Source organism: Ochotona curzoniae, unplaced genomic scaffold (assembly GCF_017591425.1).
Source record: "Ochotona curzoniae isolate NIBS_2020 unplaced genomic scaffold, NIBS_Ocur_1.0 contig_1014, whole genome shotgun sequence".
NCBI classification, from domain to species: Eukaryota; Metazoa; Chordata; class Mammalia; order Lagomorpha; family Ochotonidae; genus Ochotona; species Ochotona curzoniae.
In genome coordinates, this window is record NW_024464920.1 from 48,828,460 (window position 1) to 48,855,612 (window position 27,153).

General features: G+C 56.3%; 1 protein-coding gene across 1 annotated transcript in view; it reads left to right on the top strand.

The window, feature by feature from the left end:
* Positions 1–827: 827 nt before the first annotated feature.
* Positions 828–27,153, top strand: part of ZC3H7B (zinc finger CCCH-type containing 7B) — a 40,313-nt gene continuing 13,987 nt past the window's right edge. The window contains exons 1-9 of the mRNA XM_040986672.1: positions 828–1,100; positions 18,043–18,101; positions 19,201–19,234; positions 19,356–19,553; positions 20,261–20,419; positions 25,048–25,128; positions 25,502–25,558; positions 26,503–26,545; positions 26,903–27,096. Of these exons, the coding sequence (XP_040842606.1) occupies positions 18,049–18,101; positions 19,201–19,234; positions 19,356–19,553; positions 20,261–20,419; positions 25,048–25,128; positions 25,502–25,558; positions 26,503–26,545; positions 26,903–27,096 (819 nt within the window). The 5' untranslated portion in view covers positions 828–1,100; positions 18,043–18,048. The remainder of the gene's footprint in view (positions 1,101–18,042; positions 18,102–19,200; positions 19,235–19,355; positions 19,554–20,260; positions 20,420–25,047; positions 25,129–25,501; positions 25,559–26,502; positions 26,546–26,902; positions 27,097–27,153) is intronic.

Consider the following 27,153-nt stretch of genomic DNA (forward strand, 5'->3'; position numbering starts at 1 on the left):
AAAGCGGGGCTGCCTGGACACAATCTGGCACCCATATTATGGGATCCCAGCATGTGCAAGGCGAGGACTTTAGCTGCTAGACTATGGTGTCGGGCCCACCTAACCTCTTTTTTTTTTTAAGATTTATTTATTTATTTTTATTGGAAAGGCAAATAGACATAGAAGAGGAGAGACAGAGAGAAATATCTTCCTTCCCATGGTTCACTCCCCAAGTGAACGCAATGGCTGGAGCTGAGCCAATCCGAAGCCAGAAGCCAGGAGTTTCCTCCACTCCTGCACTGCTCCATTTTAGCAAAATTCCTGCAAGGACGCTGGGTTTGCTGGTATCTCCCAGCTTCAGTGCTGGGAACCATCCACATCTCAGGGGCAGCTTGTCCCTCCTTGGTGCCGTAGGACAGTGTGCGTGGGGTTAGCCGGAAGCCCCTGAACCTGTGAGGTTTTCGGAGGATATTTATTCCTCCCCCTAAACCTTCCCTTGTTTCTGGGCTACCAATGTCCACACTGAGGACGCCACAGAGCCCTAATCCAAACCCCCTCAAACCCCACGGTGGCAGTCCCCACTCCTCTCATGCTGAGCCCCTGGAGGAAGAACTCTTTAAACTCGAGTGTCACAATACCTGGAGCTAGGGGCGAGGGTTGGCACGGGCTTGACCACCGTGCAGCCGGAGAGGCACAATTGCCCCAAGACAGGAATAACACTTGGAAAAGGGAAGCAGGCGGCATGAACTGCCCAGGGGGAGGAGACCCCGCGGCCGCGCCCCCACCCGGGTCGCCAGGTGCGCCGCCCACCCCCGGGCTCGCGCGGCGACGGCGGCCTGGCTCTAGGACCCGAGGAGGAAGCGCAGCCGGGAGACGCCGGCGCCTTGGAGCGGGCGCTGCCGCGAGCGGCCGGCGAGGGGCTGGCCATGGAAGAGGAGCGCTCCGGAGCCACCGGGGCCGAGCTGCCGGGGCGGCGGCGCCGGGAGCAGGATGCGGCCGCCCGTAATTAAATAGCATTTACTCTTATTATTACTAATAATAATAACGTAATCATACCTCTAGTCATAGCATACCATTTATCGGGCTCGGCGCAGGCCCGCGGGGAGCGCAGCCCGGCCAAGGTGAGTGGTCCGCTCGGCCGGGGGGCCCGTGGGTGGGGGCCGGGAAGAGGTGCTGGGCGTGTTGAGGGGTGCATCCCTGCTTCCCGCGCGACCGGTGTGCGGAGCAGTGGGGCGCCCGGTAAGAAAGGCCGTAGCGGAAGAGCCCGAACAGCGCTGCCAGGCCGGAGGCGCGCGCAGCCACCTGGAAAAGGGGGAGGATTTGCAAAAATAAAAGCAATCGGCTCCCAGACCCCAATGCTTCCCTTTGCGGACATCGGTGCTCAGAAGTTGCAAAGTTGTTGTGCTGCGGGGAGGGGGGGCACCTGCAGCTGGGGAGGCTTGGCGGCCCGCTGCAGCCCCCGGAGCCTGGAATCGGCTTCTGTTGCGGGGGGGGGGGCTCTCGCCTTGGAGGGGTTGCCTAAAGCTTTGGGGGCGCGTGGATGCTTTGCCAACACCCCCACTCCTGCAAGCCGTGGCGTCGCTGGCAGCATTCCGCTTTCTTTTGTGTTCCTCTTGATCCCCATCTGCCCAGGAGTTGGTGGTGTTGCCAGTGGCGAGGTCCTGGGGACCACGGCCGCCCCATGGGCTGCCCCTGCCGGCTGCTGCAGTCACGCAAGCCCGGGGATTCGGGCCTGCGGCCAGGCCCGGGGAAGGGGGCGGCTGGAAAGGGGGGGACCCCCAGGCCTGGGCCCAACAGGATAGGAGGGCATTTCCGGTCGTGGGGTTATTCCGTGGGGCACCGTGGTGGGGGCTGGGAGCTGAGGGTGGGTGTGGGGGAGGGGCAGTGCGCTGGGCCCAGGCTTCAGATCTCGGGGGTCGCCTCTTCAGGGCTAGGGGCCCTGGATCCTTAGACCCAGCCTCCTGCCCTCCAAGGCCTGGAGTGGGTCCCATGGGGCCTACTCTCTCCTCCTGCCTGCCTGTTCCCCTTAAATTCTGGTTGAGGTGTTTATTAGGTGTCTGGCTTGTGGATCTTTTGCATAGAGACAAAGCATTTTCTCTTGGGGGAGGGGAGTGAGGGGCAACCTGGTAGGCACCATTCACTCTGACAGCTGCTGTCACAGCCAGCACAGGCTGTCTGGAGGGTCAGGGACCCCAAGTGGGGGCCTGGGCTGGGCCTGGAACGGGGGGGTAAGGGGCCAGGGGCTCACAGCTGGATGCTCAGGGATTTCATTGCTCTGAGAGAAGACTCAGAATGCCAACTTCTTGCCATTTTCCTCAGCGCTAGCATGGCATTCAGTCTGGTGAAAATAGCAGAATGCAGTGTCTTGAATTTGCACACAAATGTGATAATTATAGGACATTTAGCAACTGTTGCATGCAAAATTCTAGCAGATTCTTTGGTTCTATTAACAAGCTCCTCCTCCTGCCCTTACTGTAACCTCCCTCCCCCTTCTCCACTCCTGCCCCCCTGGATGTGGGGGCAGGCGAGGTGGTGTCCCATCTGGAGCAGGTTTAAGACTTGGGGGTGCCCCAGCTGGGGAGGACAGCCCTGAGTGTGGGTCTGGGGGCTCCGGGGGGATGGAGAGGGCATTGAGGAGCGTGGTGGGACCAGCTAATCTCTCACATCTCAGGAAAGTTTAGGCGTGGATAGATTTGGGATTGAGAATCTGAAAATAGTCCCCCCTTAAATAGCACCTGTTAGTCCATTTCCTAAATCAGATCTGATTATTTTTATTGGAAAGGCAGATTTACAGTGAGAAGGATAGACAGAAAGATCTTCCAACTGTTGGTTCACTCACCAAATGGCCATAGCGGCTGGAGCTGAACTGATTTAAAGCTAGGAGCCAGGAGCCTCTTCCAGGTCTCCTACATGAGTGCAGGGGCCCAAGGACTTGAGCCATCCCCTATATTTTTCCCAGGCCACCAGTAGAGAGCTTGGATGGGAAGTGGAACAGCCGGGACACAAATTGGTGCTCATTTGGGATGCTGGCGCTTGCAGGTAGAGGATTAGCCAGCTGTGCCATTGTATCATCCCCACATCCCGTGGAGCAGCTCATCTGTCCTCAAGGGGATCAAGGGGACTTTTTTTTTTTTTAAAGATTTGTTTATTTTACTTGAAAGTCAGAGTTACAGAAATAAAGAGGGAGACATAGACATCTTCCATCCACAAATTCACTCCGCAAATGGCCACGACAGCTTAAGCCGAGCCAGTCCGAGGCTGGGACAGGAGTTTCTTCCAGGTTTCTTAAGCGAGTACAGGTTCCCAAAGAGTTGGGCTATCCTCCTCTGCTTTCCCAGGCCATTAGCAGCGAGCTGGATCAGAAGTAGAGCAGCTGGGACACAAACTGGTACCCATATGGGATGCCAGCACCACAGTCAGAGGATTAGCCTGCATGCCACTGCACCTGCCCTGGTTGGCATTTCTCAATCTTTGCTTTTCTGATGGGAAACCTGAGGCCGAGAGCATTGAGCGACTTTCTGGAAAGTCGCTGAAGCCGAACTTAGGACTCCCAAACCATTCCCCTTCCAGGAGGCTGTGACTCAGCAGGGAGACATGCAGGACTTGTGCCACCTTAATTATTTGAAAGGCAGGGTTCCAGAAAGAGTTCGGGGAGATAGAGAAAGATCTGCCATCCCCTGGTTCACTCCCCAATTGGCCACAACGGCCAGAGCTGAGCTAAGCCAAAGCCAGGAGCCTGGAGCTGCATGTGGGCCTCCCATGGGTGAGTGTAGGGGCCCAGGGACTTGCGGCCACCTTCCTTTTCTCCCCCACGTGCATTTGCAGGCAGCTGGAACAGAAGCAGTGCCAGGAGTCAAAACGGTGTCTATATGGGGTACCAGCATTCCAGGTTGCCGCTTTAATCCATGCACTGGCCCCCTTCACTGGCTTTGAACCCGGGATTTCATGACTCTGGACTGCACTGCTGCTCCTGGTAGCCAGCCACTGCTCAGGTGTGCATACAAGAACAGCGAATAAGATGGTCTGAGTTGGGAAAAATAACACACAGACCTGAGGGAGATGGGCTCAGCCTCAAAGGTCAGCAGGCCCCCCAAGACCAGAGAGCTCCCCTGAGCCGTGGTGGTCCCAGGCCTCAGGAATATGCTGGAAGTGAGTTGGTGGATGGAGGTCTGGGCCTTGGAGCTCGGAGGGTGGAATGAGTTTTATTCCTGCCGGGGGTCTGAATTGATACATCTGGCTTGGAGTTTGGGGACAAGACCAGAATGGGTGTTGAACCTGTGCTTTTCCAGAGCCGGGTCTGGTCTGACTGATCCTCTAAGCCCACTGTGTGTGCTGTGAGGACACTTGCATCCATCGTGCTGCCCAACCGCATCATTCCCCAGGGGTGAGCAGGAAGGCTGATTTTGCTGGTGGTGGGGCAGGAGAGTGTGAGGAATGGGAGGTCTTCCTGGAAGCGGTGCCAATCCAATGATGGGCTGAAAAGGAGCAAAGGTAGGGACATAGGAAGAAGGGATGGGTGGAGACACAATATAGGGGTTCTGATCAGGCTGTGCCCCTGAGAGTGGTCCCTTTGGTTCTTGGGACTTCAGTTCCAAGACACATACCTTGAGATCTGATGATGATGATGATGATAGTGTGTGATAACAGGTGCCTGCAGACATGACAGGAAACTCAGAGGAAAGGGGCTTAGAGGGGAGTTCAATCTTGTATTCCTTTGATGAATACCAGTCCAACTCCTTGCTGGTGGCCAGGTCTTTTGGGAAGTAGCTATTTTTCCTGGAGGAGTGAATTGAATCTTCCCAGCAGCCCTGTAGGTGAGCAGCCATTTTACACAGATGAGACTAAGCAACATTGCATAAGCAGCAGAGCTATGCAGCACAGAGCCCAGGGAGGCTGGCTCTGGAGCTGGCCCCATGTGGGACAAGACAGGGGGACTGGAGGCTGCTGGGACCAGCTGGCCAGACCTGTGTGTTGGGGAAACAACAGAAGGGGGGCGCTATGCACTGCAGAAGACTGGCTACAGCCAGAAACCTGAGGCTCCGGGTTGCTGTCAGCTCCCCGGGGACTCCAGAAGCCAGCTGCTTTCATCACATTTAGAGGCCCAAAGGAAGCAGCTCCTTTGCTAGCTCCAGGACCCCTTCAAGCCTTGCTCATTTCCCGGCATCCCTCAGGTTCCTACAGGCGCATGAGCGCAGATTCCCCATCTCAGGCAGGCTGGCTGCGCTCACTCTTGGAATCAGAGCCTGTCTCCTCTCCAATCTAGAACAACTAGCTACAACTCAGCAGCAGTTCCCAAGCCCTGGAGCAGGGGCCGAGGCACAGGGGGCAGCAGCCACTGTTGTAGTGCCACTGCGTGTCAGCACTGTGCTGATGGAAGCCACCTGACAATTTGAGGCAGAGCTGTTAGCAAGCAGGGGGGAGGAGATGAAGGCTCAGAGGGTGAGCCAAGATCAGAGGGAGTTGGATGGAGCCAGGCGTGTGGGATCCCAGAGTCCAAGATCTTAGCCTGGGTGTGGAGGACAGGCCTTCCAGTTCCTGCCAGCTGGGATGCAGGGGGTGAAATCACCCCCCATGTTGCCGACATCTGTGGGCATGGATTTGAGTTCCAGATGCCCCACTTCTGTTCCCGCTCCCTGCTAAAGCACCAGGGAAAGCAAATGCTTGGATGCCTGGCAATCAGCCACCCACATGGGAGACTCAGATGGAGTCTTGGGCTCTTGGGGTCAGCCTGTCCCAGGCCCTGGCATGGGGGAGAAAGTGAGAAGATGGGCGCTCTCTCTGTCTCTCCTTTCTCTCTGTCACTTTACCCTTCACATATCTATATTTCTCTATAGATAGAGATATTTTAAGAAAAAGACTCCCTTCTGCCCTTCTGGGACCTCTCTCATGACGTCCTTACACCTAAAACATCTCCTGCCTTGTCACGACAACCTGTCAAGGTTACAGGTGTCACTCTGCCTCTGGCCTTTGCTACTCTGGCCTGTGCTCTGGAAAGGGCCCAGGCTGTGGGGTGCTCTGGGGCTGAGAGCTGTGTCCTGTAGTCAACTCGTGTCTCTGAAGCGCCGGGGGTCAGCCAGCTGCCATGCGCAGAGCACTTCCTGTGAGAGTTGCAGGGTCTTCCAAGGCTTTTCAAAGGCCACCCTTGTCCATCTGTATTCCCTGGAACATTCCATGTCATACCCTGTGCCTCTGCTGGCAGCAGACCACGGAGCAGCGCGTCCAAAGTTCTGCTTTCCATTCCCAGTGGCCGCACACGCTGGCTGCGTGATCTGGGGCATGAGAAGTATGTGGTTGTTGTTGGCTCCATTTCCTCTTTAACAATCTGTGTGTGGGGGGGAGGGGGACAGCGTGATGGCTGCATTGGCCAATCTTCTGCCTGCCAATGCCAGCATTCCTTATGGGCACAAGTTCTTGTCCCATCTGCTCTACTTCCCAACCACCTCTCTGCTTATGGCCTGGGAAAATAAAGGAGGATGCCCCAAGAACCCTGTACCCAGAAGAAGCTCCTGGCTCCTGGCTTTGGATTGGCTCCAGCCATTGAGAACATTTGGGGACTGACCCCTCAGCTGGAAGATCTGTCTCTTCTTTCTGTAAAATCTGCCTTTCTAATAAAAGGAAACAAATGCTTAAGAACATCTATCTATGTGTTATATTATTCAAAGCTGAGGGATTTTCTGTCTGCCTCTTCACTCCTCAAATTCCTGCCCTTGTCAGTTAGGGGCACCATGAGGTGAGCCAGTACCTGCTACCTTCCTGGAGGATGCACGGCAGGAAGGTGGTAGTGCTGAGGCTTGAACCCAGGCACGCGATGTGGGTTCCTGTGTGTTCCACCACACACACACACACACACACACTGCTGGGTGTCCTGATGCACCACACACACACACACACACACACACACACACACACACACACGGCATCCTGCTGGAGTTGCTGGGAAGACCTCCTAGGTAGGAAAGATGAGCATTTGGGAACTGGTAGGATGTTCCGAAGTCTTCCCCATCGCCCACCTGGACCACCGCCGCAGCAGCCTGCATGCTCATTTCCCTTTAGTTGCTCTGGTCGCCCACCTCCCGGGGCAGAAGCTCAGGGGGTCTTCTGGACCCTGGATGGTGATGTTGTGGCAGCCGCTAAAACCTGCTTAGGGCTTCCTGCCACAGGTGGACCAGCCCTGGCTCTGTGGCCTCCCCTTTACCCCCAGCCCCCTTCTTGTTTGCCTGGCCATCCCCCAGCACTGCAGTCACACCAGCCTGCCCTGTCCCTGCTGTGTTCCAGGGAACATGCTCACCTTGTTCCCCTCCCAAGGCCATTGCTCTTGAGCTGGGTACACTCTTCGTCCCTGCTGCCCACAGCCGCCTCTGTTCGCCGTGACTGGCTGCTTTAATGGCCTTCCTGAAGGTTCCAGCTGCCCTGCCCCCCAGCCCTCGGTTGCCAGGGCTCCTGGTTGCTCCTTTGTCGTGCTTGCCTCTGTCTGCTTGCCTTGTGCTTGGATCACTGACTCCTTTATTTAGTTGTTTAATTGGAGAGGCCAGGATAGAGAGAGATCTCCTGTGTTCTCAGATTCCCTCACTGACTCCAGAAGTTCAGTCTAGGAACCATGGGAAGAGATTTTGTTTTTTTTAAGAAAGTTTTTTTCTTTGAAGGTTAATTTATTTTTTTTTTGAAAGATAGATTTACACAGAAGGAGAGATTGAAAGAAGTCTTCCATCTGCTGGTTCACTCCTCAGATGACCACAAGAGCTGGAGCTCATCTGGTCCCCAAAGCCATGAGCCTGGAGCTGGATTGGAAATGGAGCAGCTAAGATGTGAGCTGATGCCCATGTAGGATGCTAGTTCTGTATCTACTATGCCATGGTGTCAGCCCTGGGACATTTTTTTACAGATTTATTTATTTGGGGGCCCAGCGTGATAGCGTAATGGTTAGGGTCCTTGCCTTGAACACTCCTGGATCCCATATGGGCACCGGTTCTATAATCCTGGCAGCTCTACTTCCCATCCAGATCCCTGCCTGTGGCCTTGGAAAGCAGTCGAGGATGGCCCAAAGCCTTGGGACTCTGCACCCACGTGGGAGACCTAGAAAGAAGTTTCTGGCTCCTGGCTTCAGATCAACGCAGCACCAGCTGTTGCGGCCACTTTGGGAGTGAGTCATCAGATGGAAGATCTTCCTCTCTGTCTCTCATCTGCCTTTCCAACTAAAATAAATAAGTCTTTTTTTAAAAGGAAAGGCAGATGTCCAGAGAGGAGAGAACAATTTTCCATCCTCTGGTTCATTCCCCAAGTGGCTGCAGCGACTGGAGCCGAGAAGCCATGTACCAGACATCCCATGCAGGTCTGCTATGTGGCTGCAACCCAAGTGCTCGAGCCGCCATCTGCTGCTCCGCAGGCGTGCCTGAGCAGGGAGCTGGATCTGAAGCTGAGACGAGCCCAGATCCCAGGCACTGGGGTGTGTGATGCAGGCATCCCCTGTGGCAGCCGGAGCACCTGGCAGAAGCCCTGGCATACAAAGATGCCCAGGGTTATTTGCTGAATTAATGCAGATAGCTGCCCTCGCCAAACTGGAGCGGTGTAGACAGGAAGTGCCAAGAGGCTGGGACTGAAGGAAGGTGATCGGGCGGGGCTGTAGGTCGCCACGTGCTCTCTTCAGTGTCCAGTCCAGGACAAACCCACATTTCTGACCTTGGCCAGCAGGCGGGGAGGCCCACTGGGTAAAGCTGCCAGTCTGGTGGGTGTCCTTGGCCTTAACTTGCAAATGACTCGGCATGAGGCTCCTAGTGCTGCTGGGAAAGCTGGCTAGGACAGGGCTGGGATCTGGGTCTGGGCAGTGGACTGCCCCCTTGCCAGTTGCCACTCGGTATGGAAGCAAGCGGAGCAGGGTGGCCCATGAGCTTCCTGGTGCCTGCGGCCAGTGAAGTCCGTGTGAGCAGTGTCCTGGGTGCCGTCTGCGCTGTTGGGAGCACTGAGCCGTGTGACCTGGGTGACACTGGTTTTATTATTGAATGTGGCTTTAATTTCCAACTTTGTTATTGCTGTTGTTTAAGATTAATTTTGGGGGGCTCAGTGCAGTAGTCTAGTGGCTAAAGTCCTTGCCCTGTATGTGCTGGCATCCCATGTGGGTAGGTGTGCATATCCCGGCTGCTCTGCTTCCCTTCCAGCTTCCTCTTATGAGCTGGAAGAAGCTCCTGGCTCTGGATCAGCTCAGCTGTGGCTGTTGTGGCTACTTGGAGAGTGAACCTACAGATGGAAGATCTGTTTCTTCTCTGTAAATCTGACTTACCAATAAAATAATGTTTTTCTTTAAAGATTTATTTCTTCAAAAGATAGCATTACAAAGAGAGACTGAGGAGAAGAGAGAGGAGATCGATTTTCCTTGCACTGGTTCACTGCCCAAATGGCCACGGTGGCTGGGGCTGGGCCACCTAAACATCCTCCACTGCTTTCCCAGGCTCGTTAGCAGGGAGCTGGATTGGAAGAGGAGCGGCCAGGACTCAGACCTGCACTCATGAAGTGCTGGTGTTGCAAGTGGCAGCTTAACTTGCTATGCTATGACGCTGGCCCCAGAGAGTTATTTTTACAATGTCTGTTTTAGCACGATATCCCGTGGAGATGCATGAACCTGGGCTGCCGGACAGCAGGACCATTCCTGCGCAGGCTAGCTTATGATGTCTGTCTCTCTTCTTGGCTTCTGGTATAGAGGAGAGGGACTGAGGCCCACATGTTCCATTCCCGTTCATGCTCTGGCCTGCTGCTGGCCAGGGCCCCAGCTTTCCTCTTGGGCGGCAGCAGCAGCATGAGCTCAGGCAAGTCGCAGTTCCTTCTGAGCCTTGCTTCGGCAGATCAAGGGCCTCCTGAACTCCTGCCTTTGACACTCCTGGGAGTCTTAGGACAGAGTTTTCACAAAATCTCTGAGCTGTCAAGCAGTCTGGGGATACCTGCTACAACCTTCTCAGAAATATCTTCCATTTGTTGGTTCACTCCCCAATAGACCGCAACTGCTGGAGCTGAGCCAACCTGAAGCCAGGAGCCAGGAGCTTCTTCTGGGTCTCCCACGCTGCTGTAGGGTGCCCAGGCTTTGGGCCGTCCTCGACTGCTTTCCCAGGCCACAGGCAGGGAGCTGGATGGGAAGCAGGGCTGCTAACTTTATAACCAGCACCCATGGGATCCCGGCGTGTGCAAGTAGCCACTAGGCCACTGCGCCGGGCCCATATGGGAGAATTTTGAGAATCAAGATAGGGTTGGCGGACACTACACCATGTCTGTGTTTGTCTAGCCACAGGCGTGGGCCCTGATGTCTCCTGGGTTAGAATCCCCACACCAGGAGCAGGTGCTTGATGTGCTACAGAGAGGAGGCGGCAGCCCCTCCCCGACCTTCTTGGGACCAGAAGGGAGCAGAGAGGCCACCCAGGAGCATAGGAGGGAGGGACGAATGCAGACCCAGACCACTGCCTAGGAGGGTTGAGGATGGCAAGCTGCAACCCTTCCCGCTCTGTGACTCAGCCGGCAGGGGCCGGAGTGCGTCACAAGTGCCGGGCACTCTCGGAGATGAGGTCACTTCAGGTAGTGTTGGTGCGGAGTGTGCTGGACCTGAAATCTTAACTTGCTGTTGCTGTTCAATTAAGCCTGGGTCAACTAAGTGCAGGTGGGATGGGGGTGGGGCCAGAGGAGCCTGGTGGGGACACTGGGGTGGGTGCCACGGGGTTGAGAGGCGACGGAGTGTGGGTTCCAGAGCTGACCATCAGGGAGCAAATCCAGCTCCGTTCCTTGGTCGGTGTGACCCTGGCAGTCTGCTGGTCTGTAATATGGGAATGGTGAGGGTTGAGCATTCTGTTTTAAGCTCCTGGAGTGATGCTGGTGGCTGCTACCCACATCTTCCCTGCTGCCCTAGGCCTAATGGACTACCTGCTCAGAGTAGATTTCCTGGGCCCAGGAAGGGTGGGCCGCCCGAGTGGGAAGCCAGGTGGTCCGGCCTTGCCGAAAGGTGGCTGGGCCTTAAAGGATGGGTGGCATATGGCTGGGTGTGTCTGGGAGAGAGCCCAAGTTTAGGAAAAACAGGGAGATCATAGAGCATGCAGGTAGCAGCGCTCCGAAGGGGAGAGGTGTGAGTCTGGATCCTGGGGAAGGAGTGAGTGTGATGGGAGGAATAGATCTGTGAGTCATGCACATGACGCATGAGATCATGAAATGCAAGAGCTCACCAGGGGAGAGTGTTTGAGAGTGAGGCGGGCAGAGTGCTGGGGCTTCCTGGATGCCCAGGAGTGTCCATCCTGAGAGCCAGGCAGAGGAGGAGGGGCCCTCGCAGTTGTGTGAGTGCAACTCAGGAGCACAGCCTGCAGAAGAGGCAAGTAGAAGATGGTCCCTCCCATCAGCTCAGCATCCAGGTGGGCCTGGGCAGGCACCTGCAGTGGAGCGGGGATGTCGTGAGTGGTGGTGGGGAGAGGTGGGGAGTGTCTGGAGGGGAGGATGCGGTGTAGACAACGCTCTTCGGAAGTGTACCAAGAAAGGGAGGCAAGGCCACACAGCAGCCAGAGAAGGCTGGAGATGTGGGTGGAGGGGAGCTACCTTAGAGCAGGTTGCCGACGCAGGGGTCTGGGGCTCACAGGCTGAGGCAGAAGAGGGCAAGGCACGCAGGTGCTGGAGTCAGGCTGCCTGCTCTGTGGCCTTGGACTGGTCACTTAACTTCTCTGTGCTTCTAATTTCTTCTGCCAAAGGAGCAGGAGGAGGGTAATGAGCTCTTGGGATGGCTTATCACTCAAGGAAGCACGAAGCCATCCCAGCAGGCCCTGCTCCTGGCACTAACTTGGTCATCCTTAACACTCCCTGCTTCCTGCTTTCTCTTGGTGTCAGTCCATTTTTAAATTCATGGGATCTGAGGCTGCTCTCGGCCCCAGCTTCTCCCTTGGGTTTGGACAGTGGATTGGTCCTTGTGCCTTCAGCTTTTCTTCCGAGTGCCCGCTCTGAGTCAGGCCCGACCCTCACCTCCCTCCACAGCCTGGAACAGGTGATCGTCTCCCCATTGTGTCAGCCTGTGAGAGCTACTCCACGCCGGCTGGCCGGTTCTCAGGACGGATGTGCCTGAGGTCACAGCTGCGGAGGTTGCCGGTCCACTTGGCTTCCAGACCTCGCTGTGTCCTCAGGTGGCCTATCCCTGGTGCATGCCTGGGAGGAAAGAGCGGAGGAACTCTCTGTTCTCTCAGAGATTCAAGTCTTTTGGAAAGACAGAGTTACAGGGGAGGGGAGAGGTCTTCCACGCACTGGTTTACCTCCCCATGTCTGCCTTGGCCAAGGCTAGGCTGGAACTCCTAGATCTCCCTTTTGGGTGACAGAGGCCCTAGGATTTAGGCCATCCTCTGCTCTCTGCCCGGCATGTTGTAAAGAAGCAGTAGAGGAAGCAGGGACTGGAAAGAGTGTACATACGGGATGCTGGCACTACAGGCAGCAGCTTAGCACACAGTGCCACAATCGTTAGTCCCTGATATCTCTTTCGAGGACAGGGACTTGTAGGCCCTATCTCCAGATGTAGTCACACTGGAGTTTAAACTTTAGTTCTAATGAATAGTAGGCAATCTGGGGAGGCCACAAACCTTTACAGCGTTCTACCCTTTGACCTGACTAAAAATTCCTGTCCTTCTTACAGGCAAGATATATTCATCCTAGACCAAAAGCATCAACCTTAAAACTGACAGCCAGGGGCCAGCGTTGTAAAGCGGTGGGTAAAGCCTCCACCTGTGGCGGCAGCATCTTTGAAGGGAACTGATTTATGTCCTGGCTGCCCCGCTTATCATCCAGCTCCCAGATTATGGCCTGGGAGAAGCGGTAGGAGCTGACCCAAGAGCATGGGCACCTGCTGACCGGAAGGAGGCCTGGAGGAAGCTCCTGGGTTTGACTTCGTCCATTCTGTTTGGGATGGAAGATATCTCTGTCTCTCCCTCTCTGTCTGTGACCCTGACTTTCAAATAAATTTTTAAAAAATTAAAGAAAGAGGGCCTGGCGCGAGAACCTTAGTAGCTGAAGTCCTCACCTTGCACACACTGGGATCCCATATAGGCGCTGGTTCTAATCCCAGCAGCTCCATTTCCCATCCAGCTCCCTGCCTTTGGCCTGGGAAAGCAGTTAAGGGTGGCCCAAAGCATTGGGACCCTGCACCCGTGTGGGAGACCTGGAGGAAGCTCCTGGCTCCTGATTTTGGATTGGCTCAGCTCTGGCCATTGCATCCCCTTGGGGAGTGAATCATCTGACAGAAGATCTTTCTGTCTGTCTTTCTGTCTCTCTGTAGATCTGGCTTTCCAAAAAAAATGAATAAATCTTTAAAAAAAATTTTTTTTTTCTCATCGGGCCAGTGTTGTAGCACAGTGCCTAAGCTGCTGCCTATGACCCCAGCATTCTGTATGGGCACAAGTTCAAGTTCTGGCTATCTCACTTGTAATTCAGCTCCCTGCTAAGGTGCCTGGGGAAGCAGTGGAAGCTGGCCCAAGTTCTTGGGACCCCCAACTCCCAAGCAAGATTCACAGAATTCCTGGCGCTTGGCCGTTGCTGGCTGTTGTGGCTGTTTAGAGGACAAATCAGCGGATGGAAGCTTTCTGTGGCTTTCTCTTTCTGTAACACTGCTTTTCAAGTACATAGGTAAATCTTTTAAAAATATATTTCTTCTTCCCAAAGAAGGCAAACTGAGTAGGGAGAGGTATGGGTGCGGCCAGGGCCAAACGCTGGCTCACCTGCACACTCTCCTGGCTGCCTGACCCAGCTATTGTCCCTCCACCAGCCACTTTGTCTTAAGATTTTACATTCTTCTTCCTCTTTTATTAAATTGGAAAGTCAGACTTATTGTGAGAAGGAGAGACAGAGAGAAAGATCTGTCCTCTGGTTTATTCCCCAAATGATTCCAGTGGCTACAACTAAGCCGATCCAAAACCAGGAACGAAAAACTTCTTCCGGGTCTCCCACACGGGTGCAGGGTCCCAAGGCTTTGGGCCGTCCTCGACTGCTTTCCCAGGCCACAAGCAGGGAGCTGGATGGGAAGTGGAGCAGCTGAGATACAAACTGGCACCCATATGGGATCCTGGCGCATGCAAGGTGAGGACTTCAGCCACTAGGCTATCATGCCAGGTTCATTTTTATTTGTTTTTTTAAAGAGAGACCCTTTACCTCCTGACTCGCTGTCCAGATGCCTGCCATGGCCAAGGCTGGGCCTGGCTGAAGTTTGGAGCCGGGACTCTGTCCATGTGTTTCACAGTGGTGGCAGGAGCCCCTCCACACTTTCACTTTCTTCTTCTTCTTTTTTTTAAATATTTATTTATTATTGGAAAAGCAGATATACAGAGAAGAGATACAGAGATACAGAGAGATCTCCAGTCCACTGGTTCACTCAGAAGCAGCCACAATTGTTGGAGCTGAGTCGATCCAAAACCAGGATCCAGGAGCTTCTTCAGATCTCGCAAGCAGGTGCAGGGTCCCAAGGCTGTGTGCCATCCTCAATTGCTTTCCCAGGTCACAGCAGGGAGCTGGATGGGAAGTGGAGCAGCTGGGACACAAATTGGTGCCCATATGGGGTCCTGGCACGTGCAAGGACACTAGGCCATTGCGGTGGTCCCACACTTGAACTTTCACCCCTACCTCCCATGATGGGCATGAGCGGCAAGCTGGAGTATGGTGCAGGGCCTGGTTCCTGACCTGGACAGTGGGCATTCCAAGCAGCAGCTGAACCTCAGGGTTCAGTGCCTCTGACCACACCCCCTCCCTTGCTCCCAGCTGACCCTTAGCCGGGCACTCCTTTCCTGGACTCTTGGAGTTCTGTTTTCCTGCCTTGGCGGGTTGCAGGGATCACTTAATGCCAACTCAGTTTCCATGTAGGGCGAAGCCACCCAGACAACTCCCCTGACCAGGCGCTCCCTCTGGTTTGTACACTAATCGGCTCCTCCTCTGGGGACACTTTGCCACCAGGTGCCCACATGGCTCTGCCACTTCCATCCCTTGGCTCTGCTCGGATATGCACAGGCTTCCCCCATCCACAGTACCTGCAGCTGCTTGCCACTGTCACCATGTTTTCTTGGTTGTGAGTTCTTCCTGTTATATCCTGACTCTCTCGTGTGTCTCTCCCACTACAAGGGTACTTTGAAAGAGAAACTTTGCCAACTTTGTTAGCTACTGAATTCCCAAGCAGGTCGCTTTGGGGGTGTCGGCTGGAGGGGGGTGTTTCTCCTGAGATTCCTGTCATGCCAGTTTGTAACTCTTCCTATGCCTTGATTTTCCTTTAGACAGTGAACCCTCGACAGGCAGGGAGTGGGCACCCAGATCAGAGCAGGAAGTACCCATGGGTGATGGGCACATGAAAGGGTGGAAGCCTGAGTGGTCTCTCCCTTGTCCCCCAGCTCCCAAGGCTCCTGTCCCCCGGCAGGTGTGGGGTGCTATTCCCTTCTGGACAGAATGCCTTTTGCCTTCCCTGCTCCTCCATCCTGTCTGGCACACAGCAGGTGCTTGTCAGTGGTTTCTTTGTTGGGCTTGGTCAAGTCAAGTGGGACACAGCTGCGTCTTGCAGCTGTCATCTTCAGCTTGGGGCCCTGGGGCCCTGGGCTGTGCAGTGGTCAGCTACTCACTGTGGGTTTCCTTCCCAGACTGCCACCTGCCTCTTGAGCTTTCACCTGATGTGGAGCAGGGCTACAGCCCAGCGATGTTTGAAGGAAGGCCTTGGCTTCCCCAACACCCTGGATGCGGAGTCCTAGGGAGCTGGATTGTGCAGGCCGAACTCAGTGCACATCCTTCCGGAACGGCTTCCTGTTGGGAATGTCTTCCTTCCAATCCACCCAAGATGGTGGTTGTTCTGAGCTGGCTGGCCTGAGCGTCACCTCCTGCAGATTCTCATCCCTTCACCTTTGCTTTGCCAGTTCTCAGCCCCTGAACCCGGAGCTGGGTCACCCTCTAGCAGGTGGCCCCTGGTGGCTTACCTGGCTCCCTCCTGCTGGGCCAGGGGGTTCCTGAGTGACTGCTTCATTCTGTATCTGCCTCATCACCTCTTCCCCTTCCTCCCGATCCCAGCACAGTGCCCAGCACCAAATAGGAATGTCCTCAGTGTTGCTTGAATTGAACAAATTGTCCCTTTCTGGATCTGACTTGGCCCTCAGCTCAAAGGAGCCTGCGGGAGGAGGTGGAGTGTCAGAAGAAAACCTCCTGGGAGGGACGTGTTGGTTCTCCTCCCTCTTGAGTGCCCATTCTGGATCCCCAGGAGGGAGGAAGGGATGGAGAGAGAGAGAGAATCTGCTGGTTCACTCTCCAGGTGCCCACAGCAGCTGGGGTTGGGCCAGAAGCTCAAAACTCCATCCAGGTCTGCACAAGTCCAAGCACTCGATCCATCGGCTGCTTCCTCCAAGAAGCTAGAGAGGAAGTAGAGGAATGAACTGGCGTTCAGTCCGCCACGTGGTAGCTTCACCCACTGTGCCACAACACCCAGCCCTTTTAAAAACTGTTTGAAAGGCAGAGGGACAAAGACAGAAGAACTCTTCGCTTGCTGGTTCATCCCCACAGTGCACGCTGAGGGCTGGGCCAGGTTGAAGCAGGGAGCGTTCATTCCATGGCCTCCTGGTCCAGTGACATCTGCCCTGAGACCCCGGCTGGTGGGCTGTTGCCGAAGTGTGTCCCTCTCCTGCTGTGACTTCCTGGAGGGTGATGGTGCCATCACAGCACGAGCCCCGAACGGCTGCGGGATCATGTTGGTCACTGGAAACTCAGGGTAGAGACAGCAGATCTGTATCGTCCTCAGGGAGGCCAGCGGGGCCAGGAAGGGGAGCTTGGTGCTGGCATCTGAGAACAGGCACTGCCAGTGGGGAAGGATGGAGGCTGGACTGTGACCCACGTCAAAGTGGTAGGGGCCTGGTGCCGCCAGCCCCGTGGGACCAGTGGGACCAGTGCGGAGGCCCTGCAGGTCTTCCCTGTCACAGCTCCCCCCACGAGTGCCGGGCCACCCCCTCTGTCTCTGCCACTAGGCTGGTAGCTCTTTCAGGGTGAGAACTGGGTTAGACCCCACCCTCCGCCCTCCAGACACCTGGTAAAAGTTGGACGAATGTGTGTGATAGATACAGTCAGGGGGTCAGGGGAGGCTGTAAAAAGCAGACACCCACGCAGGGTGCAAGCCAGGTAGGGGCTTGGTCACACAGTGGAGGGAACTGTGTGGAGGACAGAGGCGAGCGGTCCGCATGGGTAACTGGAGGCTTGAGCACAATCAGGGAAACCGAGGCCCAAGAAGACGATGGCCTCTGGCGTCAGCATGGGGTCAGGGCCGTCCTTCCCATCCCAGCAGGTTTTATCCAAGTGGGAACAGCAGTATTAGCCAACCCCTTTCCCCATGATTGCTGGATTGCAGGTCAGAACTTGGTGCTCAGCACCTGTCATACCCTAACCCTCCCTCCGTGACAGCCAGTGTTGACAGGTGCCGCTGTTCATCTCACTTCTCTCCCAGGAGACGGAGGCCCCAAAATTGCATGGCAAGTGTGAACCCTGAGGTCACACTCAGATCTGAGTGCAGAATCTTGAGCCCAGGCCCCTCACAGGCAAGTAGATGTGAAGGAGGCACCTGCCAGGCCCTCAGAGGTACAGGGGCTGCCACCCAGTGCAGGCCTACACGCCCAGTGGTGAGGGCTGAGGCCGTCAGGTGCGTGTGCGTGCATGCAGTGGCTGTCGGCACAGACACTTCCCTCCCTTAGTTGGCAGCTTCTGGTGGGTATGAAAAGGAGTTGGGATCAGGTTCGAATCCTGCCTCAGCACTGTGCTGGCTTGTGACCAGCACTCCTTGGCCTTCGGTTTCCTTTTTGCTAGACGAGGATCAAATGTCCCCTGCCCCATGGCCCCTTCCAGGAAGCCTGAGTATCCCCGTGCAGCCGTCGCTGTGCGTTGTGGTCCTTCCCAGCTCCCTGCACAGACACTGGCTTCCTCCTGCAAAGCTGAGGGTGTCCCTGAGGGTGTGAGTCCGGGATGTGACACGGCTGAGGTGACATGAGAGTGGAAGCTGCACAGTGGGGTCGGGGTTGGAGCCTGCTGTCCCTGGCCCCTAACTGCTGGTGGCCTGTGTTCTCTCCCCAGAGACTGATGGAGAGGCAGAAACGGAAGGCGGACATCGAGAAGGGGCTGCAGTTCATCCAGTAAGTGGAGCAGGGGAGGCGGGGCAGGCCGGACAGGGGTCTTCAGAAAGCCTCACCTTCTCCAGCTCACCTTTTTTTGCTGCCTGACCCTGGGCTGTTCAGGCTGTTTTGTGCCTGGGAACCAGGAGAATCTCATAGGGGCTGGCATGGCAGGGGCTACAAGCCCTATTCTCACACGTGCTCTGTCACCTGGTTATACTCCGGCTGCAACAGCCAGGGATGGGTCAGACCAAAGCCAGGAGACGGAAGCTTCTTCCAGGTTTCCCATGATGCTGCAGAAAGTCAAGCGCTTGAGCCTTCCTCCTCTGCTTCCTCATGAATTAGCAGGGAGCTGCATTGGAAATGGAGCAGCTGGGACTTGAACTGGTACCGTTGAAGATGGAAGCATTGGGGCAGTGGCTTAACTTGCTACACCAGCCAAGTTGCTACAGCGCCAGCCCCCTGTAGTTTCGTTAGACCCTTTCCTGTTCTGTCTTTTGAATAGATCGCAGAGGCGTATTTGTCAGGACACTCATGACCTGTGGGATTTCCTGGCCCTTCAGTTGCACCAGCTTGTCTCAAGGTCCCGGGGAGCATCCATCTCTCTCTTTTTTTTTAAAAGATTTATTTTATTTTTATCGCAAAGTCAGATATACAGAAAGGATGAGACAGAGAGAAAGATCCTCCATCTGATGATTCACTCCCCAAGTGACCGCAACAGCTGATGCTGCGCCGATCTGAAACCAGGATCCAGGAACCTCTTCTAGGTCTCCCATGCGGGTGCAGGGTCCCAAAGCTTTGGGCCATCCTCGACTGCTTTCCCGGGCCACAGGCAGGGAGCTGGATGGGAAGTGGGGCTGCCGGGATTAGAACCAGCGCCCATATGGGATCCTAGGGCGTGCAAGGCGAGGACCTTAACCACTGCGCCATCGCGCTGGACCCTGCGATTTGTTTTAAGCAGTTATTTATTTGAAAGTTAGAATGACAGAGGGCGGGAGAGACGGAGAGTTCTTCTGAGCTACAGCCTGGGCCAGCATTAGCTGTTTCCCTCCTGACTGCATTTCTCCACCCCCCGGGCTGGGCTTGCCCTCACCGTTTGTCACCTCTTTCTTCCTGCTAGGTCGACACTACCCCTAAAGCAAGAAGAATATGAGGTGAGTGGCACCTGCTGGGCTGGGGTAGGGATGAAGGACAGAGGAGAGGTTTTGGAGGCTGGGGAGTTGGGGTTCAGGACTGGGGCTGATGGAGAAACCCCCTGGCCACACCTCTCCACAGGCCTTTCTACTCAAGCTGGTGCAGAATCTGTTTGCGGAGGGCAATGACCTGTTCCGGGAGAAAGACTACAAGCAGGCACTGGTGCAGTACATGGAGGGGCTGAATGTGGCTGACTATGCTGCCTCCGATCAGGTGGCCCTACCCCGGGAGCTGCTGTGTAAGCTGCACGTCAACAGGGCCGCCTGCTACTTCACCATGGTGAGCCTGGCCCCAGCCTGCTTCCTGCCTCCCCGCCCCCAGGGCCGGCCTGTTTGCATCTCTTGTCTGATGCTGGGGCTTTCCATCCCAATAACGTGACACCCTTGCCTAGAGAGCCTTTAAATGTACAAAGTTTTGAAAAAACTAGTCACAGTGCCTCATCCTTGCTGCTAATAAGTTAAGTGAGAATCCTCGGTGACCTGGACATCTTCAGGAACCTGCCCTGTCCCCGGCCTCCTTTGGTGCCATGCCCTCCACCCCAGGCTGTCACGCTGCCTCCTCCTCGAGCTTTTGCCTCCTGCTCTTCCCTGGGCCTGGCTGCCCTGGGCCTGGCTGCCCAGCTGTCTTGTGCAGGAAGGCCCCTACAGGCTGACCTGGGCTCCCCTGGCTGAGGGAGCCTCCCAGCAGCCATGGCTGACTTGCGCACTGGGCTGTGGGCGGCCACCTCTGGCTCACCTCCAAGGTGTGCTGTCGATCTCAGCCCCGTGGTGTTCGGAACTGAAGACAGGTGTGGACGTGGTCCAGGCCCTCGACTGCCCAAGCCCGATCCCAATACGCTTGCTTTCTTTCTCCAGCCCATCCTGACCCCAGCCTGCACCTGCACAGGGAAGAGTGGCCTGGGCAGTCCTTTGGGGGGGACCTGGGAAAGGAGGGAAGGAGGGAGAATAGGAGGCACTGACCTGTGGGCTGCCTGCTCTCCCTGGCAGGGCCTGTATGAGAAGGCACTGGAGGACAGTGAGAAGGCGCTAGGCCTGGACGGCGAGAGCATCCGGGCGCTGTTCCGCAAGGCACGTGCCCTCAACGAACTAGGGCGCCACAAGGAGGCCTACGAGTGCAGTAGCCGTTGCTCTCTTGCCCTGCCCCACGTGAGTGTGTCCCTGTGAGGGAGGCCTGTGTCCATGTGAGGGAGGGCCTGTGTCCATGTGAGGGAGGCCTGTATCCATGTGAGGGAGGCCTGTGTCCGTGTGAGAGAGGCCTATGTCCATGTGAGGGAGGCCTGTGTCCATGTGAGGGAGGCCTGTGTCCCTGTGAGGGAGGCCTGTGTCCGTGTGAGGGAGGCCTGTGTCCGTGTGAGGGAGGCCTGTGTCCCTGTGAGGGAGGCCTGTGTCCCTGTGAGAGAGGCCTGTGTCCGTGTGAGGGAGGCCTGTGTCCGTGTGAGGGAGGCCTGTGTCCATGTGAGAGAGGCCTGTGTCCGTGTGAGGGAGGCCTGTGTCCGTGTGAGGGAGGCCTGTGTCCGTGTGAGGGAGGCCTGTGTCCGTGTGAGGGAGGCCTGTGTCCATGTGAGGGAGGCCTGTGTCCGTGTGAGGGAGGCCTGTGTCCGTGTGAGGGAGGGCCTGTGTCCATGTGAGGGAGGGCCTATGTCCATGTGAGGGAGGGCCTATGTCCATGTGAGGGAGGCCTGTGTCCATGTGAGGGAGGGCCTGTGTCCATGTGAGAGAGGCCTGTGTCCCTGTGAGGGAGGCCTGTGTCCGTGTGAGGGAGGCCTGTGTCCATGTGAGGGAGGCCTGTGTCCCTGTGAGGGAGGGCCTATGTCCATGTGAGGGAGGCCTGTGTCCATGTGAGGGAGGCCTGTGTCCCTGTGAGGGAGGCCTGTGTCCGTGTGAGGGAGGCCTGTGTCCGTGTGAGGGAGGCCTGTGTCCCTGTGAGGGAGGCCTGTGTCCCTGTGAGAGAGGCCTGTGTCCGTGTGAGGGAGGCCTGTGTCCGTGTGAGGGAGGCCTGTGTCCATGTGAGAGAGGCCTGTGTCCGTGTGAGGGAGGCCTGTGTCCGTGTGAGGGAGGCCTGTGTCCGTGTGAGGGAGGCCTGTGTCCGTGTGAGGGAGGCCTGTGTCCATGTGAGGGAGGCCTGTGTCCGTGTGAGGGAGGCCTGTGTCCGTGTGAGGGAGGGCCTGTGTCCATGTGAGGGAGGGCCTATGTCCATGTGAGGGAGGGCCTATGTCCATGTGAGGGAGGCCTGTGTCCATGTGAGGGAGGGCCTGTGTCCATGTGAGAGAGGCCTGTGTCCCTGTGAGGGAGGCCTGTGTCCGTGTGAGGGAGGCCTGTGTCCATGTGAGGGAGGCCTGTGTCCCTGTGAGGGAGGGCCTATGTCCGTGTGAGGGAGGCCTGTGTCCATGTGAGGGAGGCCTGTGTCCCTGTGAGGGAGGCCTATGTCCGTGTGAGGGAGGCCTGTGTCCATGTGAGGGAGGCCTGTGTCCGTGTGAGAGAGGCCTGTGTCCATGTGAGAGAGGCCTGTGTCCGTGTGAGGGAGGCCTGTGTCCCTGTGAGGGAGGCCTGTGTCCATGTGAGGGAGGCCTGTGTCCGTGTGAGGGAGGCCTGTGTCCGTGTGAGGGAGGGCTGTGTCCGTGTGAGGGAGGCCTGTGTCCGTGTGAGGGAGGCCTGTGTCCATGTGAGGGAGGCCTGTGTCCGTGTGAGGGAGGCCTGTGTCCATGTGAGGGAGGCCTGTGTCCCTGTGAGGGAGGGCCTATGTCCGTGTGAGGGAGGCCTGTGTCCATGTGAGGGAGGCCTGTGTCCGTGAGAGGCCTGTGTCCATGTGAGAGAGGCCTGTGTCCGTGTGGGAGCCTGTGTCGTGAGGGAGGCCTGTGTCCGTGTGAGGGAGGCCTGTGTCCATGTGAGGGAGGCCTGTGTCCGTGTGAGGGAGGCCTGTGTCCGTGTGAGGGAGGCCTGTGTCCGTGTGAGGGAGGCCTGTGTCCGTGTGAGGGAGGCCTGTGTCCATGTGTAGGAGGCCTGTGTCCGTGTGAGGGAGGCCTGTGTCCCTGTGAGGGAGGCCTGTGTCCCTGTGAGGGAGGCCTGTGTCCCCGTGAGGGAGGCCTGTGTCCCTGTGAGGGAGGCCTGTGTCCCTGTGAGGGAGGCCTGTGTCCATCTGACCTGGAGGAAGCTCCTGGCTTCTGGCTTCTGATCGGCTCATTGCTGACCAATGCAGCCATTTAGGGAGTAACCTTTCTGTCTCTGTAAAATCTGTCTTTTTGATAAAAATAAATAAACCTTTATTTTAAAAAGTAATATAGGGTGCCACGAGGAAGCAAAGGGAGCCCAGGTCCTGACACAGGGTTGTCACTGGATGGGAAATGACCAGTGGGTATACAAGGTGTCCCCAACCTCTCACGGCCGTACATGACTCCTCCTTAGCTATCAGTCCACCGAGCGAGCATGTACCAAGTATAACAGGTGTCACATCACTCCCCGTGTCTCTGTTCACTCAGTATTTATCCCCACATCTGTACCCTCCAGGGATCTACAGCTATGGGAGACAAATGAGCACAGCCCTGGTGTTTAGACGTGGCTCCACCCTGACACCCTCCCAGCCCTGCCCCCATGTGTGACCTTGGAGGTACCACTTCCTGTGTACATCAGCTGCGGAGCAATGGAGCTTCCTCCCTACTTGACCCCCGAAATCATGGCTGGGAAAGGGTCATTGCTGCCCAGGAAGGGTGTAGCGGACAGCCGTGGTCAGACTCCTCGGAGGAGCTGGGCTGTGTAGAGCAGGAAGAATTTGGTTCGACAGAGGAGAGGGCAGGAGTGGGCTCCCATGGCACAATGCAGCTGGGCTGGGTTTGGGTCCTAACCTTGGGTCCAATGTCTAGCAGCTGTGTGGGATGGTGGCCCTGGCCAAGCCCTGAGGAGCCATGATTGGCTGCCCTGACAAGTGGATGGTCATGTGCTGTGCTTTGTAGGGCTATGCCAATGATAGAATTGGAACAAGGTGGTTAGCACGGTGGCAGGACGCAGCAGACATTCAGCATGTTAGCTGTTGTCACCTTAGCTTGCTGCTGTGAGTCCCTAGGTTAACTTCGCTCACAGCTGGAACCTTCCTAACAACAATCTCCTGATACTGTCTTTTCTTTCTCTCTCTCTCTCTTGTTTTGCCTTCTGATTTATTTTTGTAGATTTATTTATATTGTACAGAGAAAGAGAGATATATAGAGAAAAGGTGATCTATCTTTTGGTTCACTCCTCAAATGTCACAATGGCCAGAGCTGAGTGGATCTGAAACCAGGAACCAGGAACTTCTTTAGTGTCCCCCATGTGGGTTCAGGGTCCCAAGGCTCTGGGCCATCCTCTGCTGCTTTCTTGGGCCTTGAGCAGGGAGCTGCATGGGAAGTGGAGCAGCTGGGACACAAATCAGTGCCCAAATGGATCCCATGCTTACAAGGGAAGGATTAGCTATTCAAGCCATTGTGCCAGGCCCTGTTTTCTTTCTTTCTTCCTTTCTTTCTTTTTCTTTTTTTAAGATTTATTTATTTTTATTACAAAGTCAGATATGCAGAGAGGAGGAGAGATAGGAAGATCTTCCATCCAATGATTCACTCCCCAAGTGAGCGGAACAGCCAGTGCTGCGCCAATCTGAAGCCAGGATCCAGGAACTTCCTCCAGGTCTCCCACATAGGTACAGGATCCCAAAGCTTTGGGCCGTCCTCAACTGCTTTCCCAGGCCACAAGCAGGGAAGTGGAGCCACCGGGATTAGAACCGGCGCCCATAAGGGATCCCGGCTCATTCAAGGCGAGGACTTTAGTTGCTAGGCCACGCCGCCGGACCCTCTTTCTTAAAAAATATATATGTATATTTGAGAATCTTACATACAGGTTGGTGTTATTTCACTCTTCACACCAAGAAGGGCTGGTCACTGCTGAGCCAAGGACTGTGCTTCCGCCCGAGGGAATGTCCCTGCTCCCAGTCTGTGTTGGGCAAATACTGACCAGCCAACTGTCCCAGGCTGGGCCCTAGTTTCTAAGATGCCTGGGACCCAGGCGCTGGCCTTGTGGGCTCTTGGGTGATATTGACAAGAAGGCACCGGATATTGCAGCATCCCCTGCCTTTTGTGGCCTGGTCCAGGGTTTGGTCATCCTGCCTTTCTCTCTATTGATTGACTGACAACCCCAGCCAGACTTTTCCTAGTGATCTGAGTCCCAAGGTTGGAGTGGGGTGACCAAGCAGCACCCACTCTCTCACCTTCTACCAGCCTACGTGACACTGCTACCTGCTGATTACATATATAGAAAGATAGGGGGTGGGCTTCCAGTCTAGCCATTAAGGTGTTGTTTGAAATAGCTGTGTCCGGTAGCAAAGTCCCTGGGTTTAATTCCTGGTTCCTGGCGTGGCCCCTGGCAGGCGGCAGTGGTGGCTCCGGCTGGAGAGCTGAGCGGAGCTCCCAGCTCCTGGCTCCAGCCATGGCCCCTGCTGTTGCACACAGTGCAGAGTGAACCAGCAACATTGGAAGCTCCTGTCTCCTCTCTATCTGAAATAAGAAATAAATAAATGAAAAAAAAAACCAGAGATGTAATATTCAAATAGAAACAGAAGTATTCCTTTCCCTGTCCCCAAGTAAAAGGAGAAAGGAAAGCATGGGTGTGTGGCCCCTGCCCCATCTCTGGCTGTGCAGTTCGCTTCCTTAGCCTGCCTTTCCTGGCTGCAGCGTGGGGCAGCCACAGCTGTCTGGGGGTGGCACTCTGGGGCCTGGCCACCGTCTGCGGCCCAGCTGCCCACCCTGTGTCTCCCGCAGGATGAGAGTGTCACTCAGCTTGGTCAGGAGCTGGCTCAGAAGCTCGGGCTGCGAGTACGGAAGGCATATAAGAGGCCCCAGGTAGGTGTGTGCTGTGCCCTGAGGAGGGACGCAGGACAGAGGGCGAGCGAGTGGCCGCAGACAGGTTGGGATGGAGGTCAGGTGGGGGACAGCAGGTGACTGGAAGCTGTGAGGTGATTGCAGCAGTGAGCAGGACGCAGCTCATCCAGGACCCCGCCCTGGGCCCTGTGTGCTCAGCTGTGATACCAGCGTCCGTGTAGCTTGGTGCTGACTGTCCCAGCAAGCTGCTTGCGGTCAAGTGTGTGGTTCCTGAGCTGCAGCTGTGACCCTGAGCCAGAGACCGGGCAGGGAGTCATGGATGCACCCCTGGCTGAGGGAACCCTGGGATCCTTCCTCATGTCTTCCTTTTTTCCTCCACTCCAACCTCCGGCAGGAATTGGAAACCTTTTCCCTGCTCAGTAATGGCACCGCCGCGGGCATGACGGATCAGGTAGGACAGGCTGGGGTGTCCGTCCATCTGGCTTCACCTGCTGTGAGAACTTTGGATTCATGCGATGGGGTGTGATCAGCTACAGGCAGCGAGACAAGTCTCCCAGTGCTACAAGCTCACTCGCCCCCACTGCCTTCTTGGGGGTCAGGACTGGTGACAGGCCTGAGTGGAGGGGCCGGTGGACAGAGGGCAGCGTGTGAAAGGTGTCCCTCCAGTCCCCTTATCTTTCCCCTCACATACTTGGCACACTCGCTGTAGGAGCCACAGCTGCCCACTGCAGCAGGACACCCATCTGTGATGGCACAGGCTTGCATGCTCCATGGGTAACCGGGGTGAGGCTGGGCATGGGGAGGCGCAGGAGGACCCAGGCAGGTACCTGTCCTGCCACTTACCTCACATAGCAGGCCCATGGCCAGGGCTGGGCAGCTCCAGTCGGCCAACTCCTGCTAGCCCCACACCCATCCCACATGGGACGAGCCCTGTTGCATCCTTTCACAGAGAGGGGCAGGCCCAGGCCCAGCCAGTTCATGGGGCAGGCCCAGGCCTTGCTTTCTCTGCAGCTGAAGCCCCCCACCCTTGGCACCCTTGGCAGTAGTAGGGACCACCTGCCCAGGGCTGCTCCCCTCTTTTTTGCTTGCAAGGGAACATGGGGCTTCCAATGGGGAGGTGGGATGCTAGTGCAGAGAGCTGCAAACTCAGTGAGGTCCCCTCCCCCGGGTACAACACCTGCTTGGCACCTATGGGGATACTGTGGCTCTTTTCTGACACTCGTCCCATACCGGGCACTGTGAGGCTTGTCTGGCCCCACAGCCCATTTCCCAGCCCAGTGTCGGGCCTGGCAGGGAGGGAACACAGCTGTGCTGGGTGGGTGGGTGGGTGTGAGGAATTAGATACCCAGGCCTGCCAAGTTGGCCTGACACCTCTCCACTCACTGTGTCCTCCAGGGAACGTCCAACGGACTGGGCTCCATAGATGACATTGAAACAGGTAGTGTCTGTAATGGGGGGTGGGGTAGAGGCAGGGGTCCCCCCAGTGGGGAGGGTGGGGAGGGTGTCAGCATCTCACCCACCAGGACCCTGGGAGGTAAGGCAGTTCTGTTGGCCCTGGGCCGACTAAGGCGACAGAAGCTGCCCACTAGGCCCCCCACACTGGGAGCCCACCTCTATGCTTCCTCACTGGCTTACAGAATGGTGACACTTGAAAAGTGTCCCTCACAGTAGGATTGCTTCCCCCAGGGGTAGGAGGTAGGGTGATCTCTGGGTGATGCCTTCCTTGCCAGCCCCTGAGCCCCATCTGCTGGGGAAGCCCATATCCCCAATCTACTAAGCCCACCTCCACCCACAGACTGCTACGTGGACCTGCACGGCTCCCCAGCCCTGCTCCCCACGGCCCCCACCACGCCCCTGTTCCCTCACGTGCTGGACCTGCTGGCTCCCCTGGACAGTAGCATCAGGACCCTGCCCGGCTCTGAGAGCCTGGATGACTTCTCAGATGGAGATGTCTTTGGGCCAGAGCTGGACACCCTCCTGGACTCGCTGGTGAGCTCCTATCCCCTGGGGCCCCATGCTGCCCCGTGAGGAGTCAGGGGGAAGGCC